At 55.1% G+C, this 12,141-nt stretch overlaps 5 protein-coding genes across 5 annotated transcripts; 2 read left to right on the forward strand and 3 right to left on the reverse strand.

The window, feature by feature from the left end:
• On the reverse strand, positions 1–909 carry PG997_009112 (uncharacterized protein; the record flags this gene model as incomplete). The annotated part of the gene is made up of 4 exons (XM_066813427.1): positions 1–153; positions 238–370; positions 526–753; positions 890–909. The coding sequence occupies 4 exons, from the start codon at positions 907–909 to the stop codon at positions 1–3; spliced, it is 534 nt and encodes a 177-aa protein (XP_066665389.1).
• Positions 910–1,557: 648 nt separating this feature from the next.
• On the forward strand, positions 1,558–2,849 carry PG997_009113 (Nucleoporin nup44; the record flags this gene model as incomplete). The annotated part of the gene is made up of 3 exons (XM_066813428.1): positions 1,558–1,975; positions 2,034–2,677; positions 2,736–2,849. 3 exons carry the CDS (start codon positions 1,558–1,560, stop codon positions 2,847–2,849), a joined length of 1,176 nt encoding a protein of 391 aa, XP_066665390.1.
• Positions 2,850–5,121: 2,272 nt separating this feature from the next.
• On the forward strand, positions 5,122–8,372 carry PG997_009114 (glycine dehydrogenase; the record flags this gene model as incomplete). Its single annotated transcript, XM_066813429.1, has 2 exons — positions 5,122–7,762; positions 7,840–8,372. 2 exons carry the CDS (start codon positions 5,122–5,124, stop codon positions 8,370–8,372), a joined length of 3,174 nt encoding a protein of 1,057 aa, XP_066665391.1.
• Positions 8,373–8,944: 572 nt separating this feature from the next.
• Positions 8,945–9,442, reverse strand: PG997_009115 (uncharacterized protein; the record flags this gene model as incomplete). Its single annotated transcript, XM_066813430.1, has 1 exon — positions 8,945–9,442. One exon carries the CDS (start codon positions 9,440–9,442, stop codon positions 8,945–8,947), a length of 498 nt encoding a protein of 165 aa, XP_066665392.1.
• A 377-nt stretch (positions 9,443–9,819) lies between these two features.
• PG997_009116 (uncharacterized protein) lies at positions 9,820–12,064 on the reverse strand (the record flags this gene model as incomplete). The annotated part of the gene is made up of 2 exons (XM_066813431.1): positions 9,820–11,039; positions 12,019–12,064. 2 exons carry the CDS (start codon positions 12,062–12,064, stop codon positions 9,820–9,822), a joined length of 1,266 nt encoding a protein of 421 aa, XP_066665393.1.
• Between the last annotated feature and the right edge of the window lie 77 nt (positions 12,065–12,141).

The following is a 12,141-nucleotide window of genomic DNA, read 5'->3' on the forward strand; positions in this document are numbered from 1 at the left end:
TTACGACGCGGGCGCCTCGGCACCAGGGGCATCGACGGCCTTCTTGAAGGGTGCTTGGCCGGGGTCGCGCAGAGCCGGGTAGTGGGCGTAGATCTGTTTGGAGCGCAGGTGGACGGGGATGCCCTGGGCCTCGGGGATGGTCTTCTCGAGTTTCTGCGCGGGGTCAGCATTATTGTACTTGGAGAGGAAACGAAGAAGCGGGAGGCAAGTTGACGCCATTCCTCGGGGAATGCATACCAGGTTGTCGAACACACACTTGTTCAGCTTCCATTCGTCCTTGCGGCACTGCCAGAGCTGGTGGTTGTTGTTGTCGAGGCATTGCCAGTGCTTGCGGAACTCGTCGAGGCAGTGCTTGTTGATATCGTCGACCCTAATCCATGGCCCAATGTCAGCGACCATGCACTGTACGTATGCATCGTGACCAGAATGTCCGTATTGTTTCGATCCTTCGTGTTGCGACCGAAACATAGCAATCGATAGCACCAAGTTTGTGACCAAATATCCAGCAGGGAGGGGATGACCTACACGCTGGCAGCGCATCTCGTCACGCGGCGGCCCTCCTTCAGGCATTCGAGCTCGCCCTTGCCGGGGTTCTCGGTCTTGCACTGCATGTAGTCATCGTTGTAGGGGCGGCACCGGGCGCCGATGAAGAAGGATGCCGAGAGAAGAGGCGCGGAGGTGGCGCCGACCTCCTTGACCTTGGGGACGGAGTCGGGGAGGGGGGTGGTGTCCACAAGGACCTGCTGGTTGAAGCTGTACCGAGATCAATTAGCTTGGGTTTTCTCTTTCTCCGACCGGAGGGAGGGCAGTGAGAGAGAGCGCTGTTTTGCGGAGTGCCATTGGCGCCAATTGGCATTGGCTGATGGCACTAGAGCAGGGAGGGACGTACATGGGCTTCCGGGCCGCCATGTCTGCGGTGTTGTCGGCCTCTTCGGGTGGATGGCAATGTCGTCGCTGTGGAGGGGAGATTCGAGAGCTTCCTTTGCCTCGTCTCTCGGTTCTTTGGATCGTTGGCGATGGTAGTGCGGCTCAAAGCAGAGGTTGGAAATTGAGGTCACTGATTGGCTCCAGCCACAACGGGGCTTTTCTGACCCGAGCTTTGTGTGGCGGTCGAATATCTGATGTATCGCGAGTAGGTACTTACTCAAGAAACTCAAGCTTCAATCCGCCAAAAAGGCCCAAACGATCAAGAAAAGACGAGGATGACGGCCATCAATTGATTATAATGAATACCTCCTTGATGTTTATTCACCCTTCATACGGTCCTACGGTGACCTGAACAATGAACAAGACGATCCGTTGCTATCCAAGCTTGACAAGGTACTCGCCTATCGATAAGCTGGAGCTAGACGACCTGGCAGCTTAGCGCCTCCAAAAATCCCAGGCCGCCCTGCAATTGGAGCTGAGGTACCTACGAGACAAAGAACGTCAATATTTACGCGATCCTGTTCGCGACCTCAAACGGCACCTTCTCCGGCGACACTGTTTCCTCCCACCTCATCGCCATCAATTTCCCCGCCCGGTAGTGTCGATACACACCGCCAACCCATCGCCGCCATGTCGTTGTTTGCGACCAAGCCTGCCGGTGCCACTGGCTTTGGGCAGCAGCAGGGAACCTCGTCCATCTTTGGCCAGCCCGCGGCCTCGACAACCACTCCCGCCGCCGGATCCAGCATATTTGGCCAACCCCAAGGTCAGCAACAGCAACAGCAACAGCAGCCTCAGCAGTCGACAAATGCATTCGGTACCAGCAGCCTGTTTGGCCAACCTCAGCAGCAGCAGCAGCAACAACAGCCATCCTTTGGAGCAAGCAACCCTTTTCAACCCCTTACGGAACAGCAACAGCAAGCTTACCATCAACATTTTCAACAGCAGCAGCAGCAGCAACAGCAGCAATCGCAACAGCAACCACAGCTTGGAGCATCGACCCAGAACTTCCGTACCTCCCTATGGCAACCCGGCCAGGATTCGACCCGTAAGTCGTTGCGCCTCCTTCCTGAACGCACAGATAGCTCACACAAGTTGGCAAACAGACCAAAAACCCATAACGGAGCAATGCGTGGCCATCTTCCAGAAGTGGAACCCGACTTCGTCCGATACCGTATTCAAGCACTACTTCTACAACAAAGTCGATGAGGCGCAGGTCCCCTTCTACCAACCCGGCCCGAATGAGGACCCCCGCGAGTGGGAGCAGGCGGTCCGCGATAAGCCTGGCCCTGGCTATGTCCCCGTGCTCGCCACGGGCTTCGTCCACATGGCCGAGCGTCTCAAGACCCAGCGATATAACCTCTCCCAGCTGAACAATGCGCTCCACCAGATAAACGCCTCCCTGGATGCGATCCTGTCCAAGCATGACCTGGAAACGAGTGTACGAGCCCTGAACGCCAAGAGGAAACATGCGCTCCTGCGCCAGCGATGCATCGCCATCGCCACCAAGGTCCAGGTGCTGCGCAACCGAGGATATGCGTTGGATACGGATGAGGACGAGTTGAAGTCCAAGCTCGAGGCCTTGGACCGTGGTCTGGCCGACCCGTCGTTGAGCGCACGCAACGAAGAGCTGTGGAGCCGACTGATTATGCTGCGCAACCATGCCGACACTCTGCGGGACGAAATCAACCAGCGTGGCGGTCTGAGCGGTGACGGGATCTCGGAGGAAGCTGAGGCTAGGGCCAAGAAGGTAAGCTCTTTACGGACACCATGCGATACGATTATGTTTGCTAACTGGGGCGTCATAGCTTCTCGAGGACTACGACAAGCAGCTGCAGGCCCTTAAGGGCATGGTCGAGAAGGTCAAGGAGGACTACGATGAGTGGGAGCAGGAGCGAAACCCTGCCTCTGATGCGCGATGATTCACTACAGACGGGGGCAGATGATTATTGGAATAGGTCGAGATACCATAGAAGCGATGCCAGGGGAAGCTGCCGTGTACCACCAGTATCCTGACAAGGCGAGGGTCAGACTTAGTAATTGCGAATTGGGGGAGGCGATCTACAGCATAAGAGACTAGGGGCTCTGGGAGTCAGGCGTAATGGATATCATGAAAGTTGCTCCTACCAGAAACATATGCGAAGAAGGGTGAGCCGCAATCATGCGGCATATCATCCTGAGGAATTATGTCCTGCCCATTGCCCTAGTATTTACACGTGATATACATGACCAATGCTGCCTGCCTATCTATTTCCAGTCCAACTCTATATGAGGCAAAAAACCGTCAACGCCGCGGGATCTGAAGTGGAGAGGTTGCTTCTCTCCTATGGTACAGTGTAGTGGCACGGCGCGGCACGGCGCCATGATGCTATTGATGTGCGTGCGTCCCCGGTATGCAGCATTATACGTGTGCAAAGACTTGTTTCGCATGGGCGGTGTTCATCGTGAAGACGTGGTAGTAGTTGTCATTATCTCTCTGCTGGGTTTAGAAGAAGCCGGAGAAGGCATCGATGACGAAGGGAGCTAACAACGAGAAGGATCAGTCGTGTGGTTCTTTATATACTATGCGCTGCCAAGAGCTGCGACAGACGGGTACGGGTATATATGAGGACGTACAGATGTAGAGGAGCACGGCGGTGCCGACGAACTGCTTGACGGTGAGGTTGGCCTGGGCCTCGAGCTCGCGGATCTCCTCCTTGGAGAACTGGGGCGGTGCGACTGCGCAGAAGCGGAGGTTAGCTCAGAGCTTTTTTCTCTTGGTAGCTCCAGATCATATCCCAATTTTGAAGTAAAGAGCAATACGTACATCCTCCGAACATTGTGAATTATGTATATTATTTTCGGGAGTTGGTGGTAGTGAGAGTTGTCGTGTATGTATTTACCGGGTTGCTACAGCTGGGTTGGGGTGTATCTCGAATTGGAGGTTGATGATGTCTTCGTCAATCGAATGCGAACCTTGCTCGTGCTTCTGCCGTTATCGAAAAACAGATAACAAATTTTTGGGATGGACTGGGTTGGACCAAGCGGCAATGACGGTGCAAATGGCTTGGAAGGCCTAAACCGGATCGGGGCTTAGTGGATCAGCCCCATGTTCTCAAGTTTTGGCCCTACCCGGGCCATTGGGAACTCCAGGTCGGCCTGCAACGGACTTTTGCCACTACTTACTGAGGGCAATGAAACGAATTGATGCACCTGGGGGGCTAAGTGCATACCAGTGGTGGTACTACGTGACTGATAAGGTGAAGTTTGCAGGCAATAAGGACGCTGCGTGCTGCTTAGGGGGAAAGAGATCCTCAGCTAGCAGGCATACCAGTTGCCAGTTACTCAAGAGGGTAGTTGTAGGCGCTGCTTTTGTTCTACCAAAGTAATAAGGAACCTAACCGTTCCGAAAACAGGCCCCTACTAAAAGCGCGCAATGAGTCGCTGATTCGACAGCCTCTCGGCTCTCGCCAGTCAGAATAGCCATCTTCCCCCTGCCCGAGATAAGCCGGCCGCCTATCTCCTGGCAACCTTGGACTGTCGCAGGTACTATCAGTACATGTCGCAAGGGCAGATAGAGTTTGGGCCGATGACGGCCGGCATTGCGCCTGTCTTTCGCCTGTTCCAGGGTCATTCGTGATTCTATGTGTAAAGACATTTTTCCCTCTCCTGTCTCGTCTTGCTGGCGCAATCAATCCCTTGCTTCTCATATGACCAGTACTGTTGGATGCTTGTTTCCTCTCTCTACTACATTCAATCCTCAGCTGAATCCGTCCAGTCAATCTTCACCTTTTATTTTTGGCCGTAATCCAGGAGACAGGCTTATTACTTACATCGACGCGTTCGGGTTGCACGCTGCCTCTATTCCGTGCGTCGGCGTTGTTCGGCTTAAGGGTCCCTCCCCAGAAAGCGCCTGGATTTCCATTACGTCTCGTTTCGGCTCATTGTCTGTGACCCCTCGATAAGTCATACCCATCCATTAGGAGCCCGCCCCTTCAAGTTCCGGGGTAAGGGCACGACTACGGGTACGATCTGATAACCCAACCTGCTCCTACCACGATACCACGTTTCTTTTCTTTCTCTCGTGTTTAATAAACTGACTCGGAGCAACAGATTTCGTGTCTCTTCATTCTTTTTAGTTTTGCTCAGTTTTCCTTCCTGATAGACATACAGACAACTAGTTGCGATCGCATTCGGGGAATTCTTTTTTACATCATGGCCAGCCCAGCAAGGGCCATTCAGCGGCGCCTGGGCCAATTGGCCACCCAGACTCGGGGCCCGTCAGTGTCTCTGCTTTCAGGCCCACGTGCCTCATTGGCCAATAACAACGCCAGCGCCTGGATATGCCGCCGTTGCACAACCCAGCTTCCCAAGCTGAGCCGACGTGCCTTCACCCAGAGCGCTGCGCCGGCAGCGGATGTCGACGTCAATGATGTCCCGCATTCGACGAAGGCTAACGCCTCATTTGCGGCCCTGGACTCTTTCGCCCGCCGCCACATCGGCCCCGATGATGCTGATACCGCCAAGATGCTCAAGGCCCTGTCGCCGGCGCCCGCATCGCTCGACGACTTCATCAAGGAGGTCATTCCCGCCAATATCCTTACCAAGCAGGACATGAAGGTCTCGATTGAGCCCTCCAAGGACATTTTTACCGAGTCGGAGCTGGTGCAGAAGTTCAACACGCTCAAGAAGGACTGGAAACCACTAACAAGCTTTATCGGTGCTGGCTACTACGGCACGCTTACCCCCGCCGTCATCAAGCGCAACATCTTGGAAAACCCGGCATGGTACACCAGCTACACCCCCTACCAGCCCGAGATCAGCCAGGGTCGCCTGGAGTCTTTGGTTAACTTCCAGACCATGGTCAGTGATCTGACAGGCTTGCCTATCTCGAATGCCAGTTTGCTGGATGAGGGCACGGCAGCTGCCGAGGCCATGACCATGTCAATGAACGTTCTGCCCACATCGCGAGCGAAGAGGGAGGGAAAGACATTCGTTGTGTCTGACACTGTGCATGCACACACTGTCCGTGTTCTCCACGGCCGCGCCGAGGGCTTTGGTATTCGCATTCTGCAGGTCCCCAACATCACCAGTGAAGAGGGCGTGGCCAAGATCAAGGAATTGGGAGATGACTTGGTCGGCGTCATGGTGCAATACCCCGACACCCTCGGTGACGTGACAAACTTCAAGGATCTGGCCGATGTGGTTCACGCTCAGGGCTCCTTGCTGAGCTGTGCGACGGATCTGCTCGCTTTGACCATGCTGAAGCCGCCCGGAGAGTGGGGAGCTGATATCGCCTTCGGCACCGCCCAGCGACTTGGTGTACCTATGGGCTTCGGCGGCCCGCACGCTGCCTTCTTCGCCGTGACGGAGAAGAACAAGAGGAAGATTCCGGGAAGACTGGTGGGCTTGTCCAAGGACCGACTCGGCAACAACGCCTACCGACTTGCCCTGCAGACGCGCGAGCAGCACATCCGAAGAGAGAAGGCGACTAGCAACGTTTGCACGTCGCAGGCGCTGCTGGCCAACATGAGCGCTCTTTACGCCATCTACCACGGTCCCGAGGGCCTCAAGGCTATTGCAGAGCGGGCCGTTCGGGGCGCGCGCGTCATCCAGGAGGCTGCTGAATCATGTGGACTGAAGACTATCAAGAGCGCCGCAAGCAGCAACGGAGCTGTGCTCTTCGATACTGTTATCATTGACGCGGGATCCGAGGCGAAGCAGCAAGCCATTCACCAATTGGCGAACGAAAACGGCTTCCAATTCCGAAATGTTGGATCTACGCAGATTGGTATCAGCACTGACGAGACCACCTCCAAGTCCATGCTTGTTTCGCTGGTCGAAATTCTCCAAAAGGCACAGGGATCCAAGGTCGACGGTGTGGGACTTGTTGACAAGGTCCTTTCGCAGAACGCCAGCTCGCTGGACATTCCTGAAGCTGTTCGCCGAACCTCGAGCTTTTTGACCCACCCGGTCTTCAACTCGCACCACTCGGAGACGGAGTTGTTGCGCTACATCTACCACCTGCAGTCCAAGGACTTGTCGCTCGTTCACTCCATGATACCGCTCGGCTCCTGCACCATGAAGCTCAACGGCACGACCGAGATGTCCCTGATCACGGATGAGGCTTTCTCCTCGTTGCACCCGCACAGCTCTCCCACCGACTCGAAACACTACACAGAACTTTTCACTTGGTTCAACAACCAATTGGCCAGTATCACAGGAATGCAGGCCGTGTCTCTTCAGCCCAACTCTGGCGCTCAAGGCGAATTCGCCGGTCTGCGAACCATCCGATCCTACCTCAAGAAGCATGGCAAGGGAGACAAGAAGCGCGACATCTGCCTGATCCCGGTCTCCGCACACGGTACCAACCCTGCGTCCGCTGCCATGGCCGGTATGCGAGTTGTCCCCATCAAGTGTGACACAAAGACCGGCAATCTTGACCTGCAAGACCTCGAGGCCAAGTGCAAGAAGCACCAAGACGAACTGGGCGCCATCATGGTCACCTACCCCAGCACCTACGGTGTCTTCGAGCCCGAGATCAAGAAGGTCTGCGAGCTGGTGCACGAGCACGGTGGTCAGGTGTACATGGACGGCGCCAACATGAACGCTCAGATTGGACTTTGCTCTCCCGGCGAGATCGGCGCCGATGTCTGCCATCTCAACCTGCACAAGACGTTCTGTATCCCCCACGGTGGAGGCGGTCCCGGTGTCGGCCCTATCTGCGTCAAGGAGCATCTGTCCGAGCACCTGCCCGGTTCGGCCCTGCAGGAGAGCGGGCCTTACCCCGTCAGCAGCGCCAACCACGGAAGTGCGAGCATCAACCTCATCAGCTGGGCATACAACACGCTTATGGGTAAGTTACATGATGTTGTTCACTAAACCCCACGCAGCCAACTTCTTGGAATTATGATTACTGACTACTCTCGACAGGCTCTGATGGTTTGACTCATGCTACCAAGATCGGCCTGCTCAATGCCAACTACCTGCTCTCCCGCCTCAAGCCCCACTACTCCATTCTGTACACCAACAACCATGGTCGCTGCGCCCACGAGTTCATTCTCGACGTCCGCCCCTTCAGCAAGAGCGCCGGAGTCGAGGCCATCGACATCGCCAAGCGCCTGCAGGATTACGGCTTCCACGCCCCCACCATGAGCTGGCCGGTCACCGGTACGCTGATGATCGAGCCCACCGAGTCCGAGTCCAAGGAGGAGCTCGACCGCTTCGTCGACGCTCTGATCAGCATTCGTGCCGAGATCAAGGAGGTCGAGGACGGCAAGGTCCCGCGCGAGAGCAACGTGCTCAAGAACTCGCCCCACCCCGTGCAGGACATCATCGACGGCGATGGCGAGGGCAAGTGGGAGCGCAACTACACGCGGGAGAAGGCGACGTACCCCTGCCGTGGCTCCGGGAGAAGAAGTTCTGGCCCAGCGTTGGCAGAATTGACGATACCTACGGCGATCTGAACCTCTTCTGCACCTGCCCTCCGGTTGAGGACACGACGAGCGAGAACTAAGGAGAGTTAGTTGTGCTTCACCGTACAACACCACGAGTCCGTCTAGACGATGAAGAGGGGGTAGCGAAGAAGCGTCCTGATTCGACTAGACCAAAAGATACTTACCATACACATACAACGCATTTCAACTTACGCGCAGCATGCATACCCACCACCAAACGGGTGGGTCGGAGTTCTCATCAACTTCCAGGGAAAGAAAGAAATACAAGGCGCCGGATGGAGTTTTTCTCTCACGACGTCGTCACTTTCAAACGGCGAGGATGATGTTACATATTCATCTATGTATCACATACAGGGATCTGTTTTTTAACATGATTGATGACGGGGTGGGTTGGGTCATCTACTATTTCGTCCACTTAACTGGACGGAAAGGAAAGGCGGCGGCGTTCAGGTTGATAGATAGATATGATATGACAGATAAAGAGAGATAGCAGATTGCTAATTTATATGCGTTGACATTGACATGCGTGCTTCATGAGCCTGGCTCAGTTTCTGTGATTGCCTCTTCGCCCTGCTCCTCATCTAGTTCTCTTTTCCTGGGGGGCTGGTTTCTCGGGCGATGGTGGCTTGACGAGATCTGAGATGTGCTCGACTTAGCAGGAGGTGGAGCCGCTGTGCGGTCAGGTGAGGATAGGAGTTATTGTCGGTGGTTGCAGGTTGGGAAACTGGCTTCTTCTGACCCCCTTCTTCCTTTTTCTCGTCTGCCTCCTCCGACGTGGTGGCAGACTCCTCCCCCGATGTGTTTGATTCTTCTTGTTCGCGTTCCTCCAATGCCAACTGCCGGAATCTGAGAATCAAGGACCAGCCCGTTTCCTCGGACATCGTGGCATCGCCGCTCGCGTTGGGGGTCATGGCGTTCTCGATGAAAAGCTCCATGTCATCGTCGCGGTTGATCTCTAGTTGGCTGTAATCGACGGGAGTGGCGGGCTCATAGGCCGACTGCTCTTTGTCGTCGTCGGAGTGCGCAGGGGACACTGGACGTTGGTCGGGTTCGTCGTTGGTGTTGGTGTTGGCAGACATGGTGGGCGAATGAATGTGTTGGTGGATGGATGTGATGAAGTGATGGGTGTGATGGTGAGAGGGGATTTAAATAAATGAGAAAAGGGTCGAGGGGAAGCCTTTATATACATGGTTTCGAGGCACAATTGACAGTGATCGGAGAAAGGGACAGATAAAGTTTCCGGTTTTTTTCTTCAGTTTTTCTTTATCTTTTTGAGCGCATTTCTTGGTCTTATCGGCCGCCGTTTACACTGGGATACTTCAACCATGCTTGTTTGTTTTTATTGAATTACCTCTTGAAATAATACTAATTCCCCGTCTATCCTGGCCCAGATGAATCTTGGTTCCCTCCCGTCTTCTTCCTCTTCCTCTTCCTCATACTCTTCATCTCTCCGCTCTCACGCCTCGCGCTCCTCCTCGCGCGCCCGGTTAAGATGTCCCAAGGCCGCGATCCACCTCCCGCCGTCCTCCTCCGAAACGATCCCACGGCCAACAGCCTCGGCAACAATGGTCTCGTCGAAGTCGACTTCTTCCCGCGAGCCGGATACTGGGTCGGCGGCACCGGCACCGGCGATGGTTTCGGGTAGCAGTGGTGGTCCGCCGAAGAGGCTTTGTAGCGTTCCCCGCGCTTCGAGGCGGTGGCGGACCGTGTGCAGGTGGTATTGTAGAAGGAGGAGGTCGCGGCTCGGGAGGGGATTGGTCTCCGGGTCGCTTGTTTCTAGGACGTAGACGTCGCCGGAGCGGATGCGTGGTGGTGATGGTGACCCTGCTGCTGCTGCCGCCGTTCCTGGATCATCACCGCGCTCTGACTTGCTTCCCTTTTCATCATCATCATCATCATCCAGCCGACCGCCGACCTCGTAGATGGAGTCTCCAAACAGGGGGTCCTCGTCGTTGAAGCGAAGAAACTGTACTTCTAATTTCTTACCCGCGTCTTCCGCGTTTATACACGGAAGGGGCCGGATATTGATGCTACACCGTCTCCACAAGGACGGAAGAGACTCGTCGTCCAAGCAGGACAGCAGGTCGCTGATTCCCTTTCCGGATAGTAATTCCGGGACCAGTTTCAAGAAACGGTCACGGAAGAACCACCTGAGGACTATCTGAAAACTTTGTACTCGGCGCAAGGCGGCTTTCTCGTCCTCTTCCTTCTTCTTCTTACCATACTCGATCTCGTCGAGGAGCCGATAAGTATTGTTTTTCCAAAGGCCCAAAGCCTTCGCCCCGCTGGTGCAAAGCCGCTCGTTATGGTCCAGGAACTCGTCCACTCCGTCTGTGTGGCAGGGAGCGTACCGGTCGTCGAAGAAGAACACAGGGACATCTTCGGCATCTGGGCAGAGCAGAAACGCGTGCAGCGCCCTCAGCCGGAGCTGGTCGTGCACCGCTTCGATGCGGCCGAGACCGCTGCCGGTGTGCTTCGTGTTGTCGTTGTCATTGTTGTCGTCGCCGCTGCTGATCAGCTCCTGGATCTTCTGCTTGGCGAAGGCGGCGGCGGCGAGCTGGTGGCGGATGTGTTCGGGGGCGTCGTTGGGGGAGTGGTATTGTCCCTCGGTGGCGGGGGGTCGTTTCGGAGAAACGTCAAGGCGATTGCGGAGGCGTCCATCGTGAAAAGGCGAGACTTTAGGATGCAGCGATGGATGATGTGTGTCCTGACATGCCTCAAGGGAACCAACCGACAGAGTGACGAAAAGAAATGATCTCCAACGTGTAGCTATCTCCGATTTGAAAGTATGTAGCTTAGCGTATTTGCGTCAATATTGAACCGCAGGTTTTACACCCCTCACTCTACCACGGTTTACCTAAAGACAGTTTTCGCTTCTACTCAAAGCACCAGCGTTTGTATTTCTTGTTACCGTATCCGTGTTCTCGAGGTCCTCAAGCTTCCTCCTCCGACAAGACCTTCTCGTCCACCGCATCCCCGCGCCAGCGCCTCCCAGAAGTTGGTGGTGGCATCAACAGATCCTTGCGACTCCTTTCGGGACCGAATGGCGTCTCCGTCGACCTCGCCTGGTGGTGGCCCGCTGGGAGAGGTTTTCTAGTGCAGCACGCGCTTTCAACGATTGGCGCATGTCGTGGCAATATTACGCCATGTTAGAAGTTCCCGAGTCGGCAAAGGGTACTTCTCGGGGTTACTGGCCTCAAACACAAATACATCTCCGGATCGGATACCCATGGGCGAACTGTCCTCTTCTCACACATCGTAGATTGTGTCGGCGTACACCTGATCCTTGGAATTGAACCGCAGAAACTGGAGCAACAACTTCCCCTTGTCCTCTTGGTTAGTCGAGGGAATAGGAGAAACGCGTATCCGGGACTGGTTTCACAAAGACGCCTGGCTGCTGACCCAAGTAGACTTGATGGCTGGTGAAGCCTCTTTGAAGGCCATCTTGAGGATTGGATGGTTGTTGGTGTGATGGGCTTGTTTTTTGGGTGGGAAGGTTTGAAAATGCACTGGAAGCTTTCACTGTCGAGTGGTAGGCAATTGCGGGTTCAACGTCCAAATAAGCAAAGCAGGTGCGCATGAGTGTCGTACTTTCCATTATTACACCAGACCCAAAATTCTAATGGTGTCCCGCGATACTACAATTATTCCGCACCTTCAACCCAGCTATTCAAATCTGCATTGCATCGGCGCCGGTGCATGCGGAAGCGTTTGGTCCACCGACTACCCCAATGCACCGAGTGATCTCCCCATTCGGCTGATGGAGGCCATAGAGTCT

Source organism: Apiospora hydei, assembly GCF_038363865.1.
Source record: "Apiospora hydei strain CBS 114990 chromosome Unknown utg000007l_segment0_segment0, whole genome shotgun sequence".
Taxonomy (NCBI): Eukaryota; Fungi; Ascomycota; class Sordariomycetes; order Amphisphaeriales; family Apiosporaceae; genus Apiospora; species Apiospora hydei.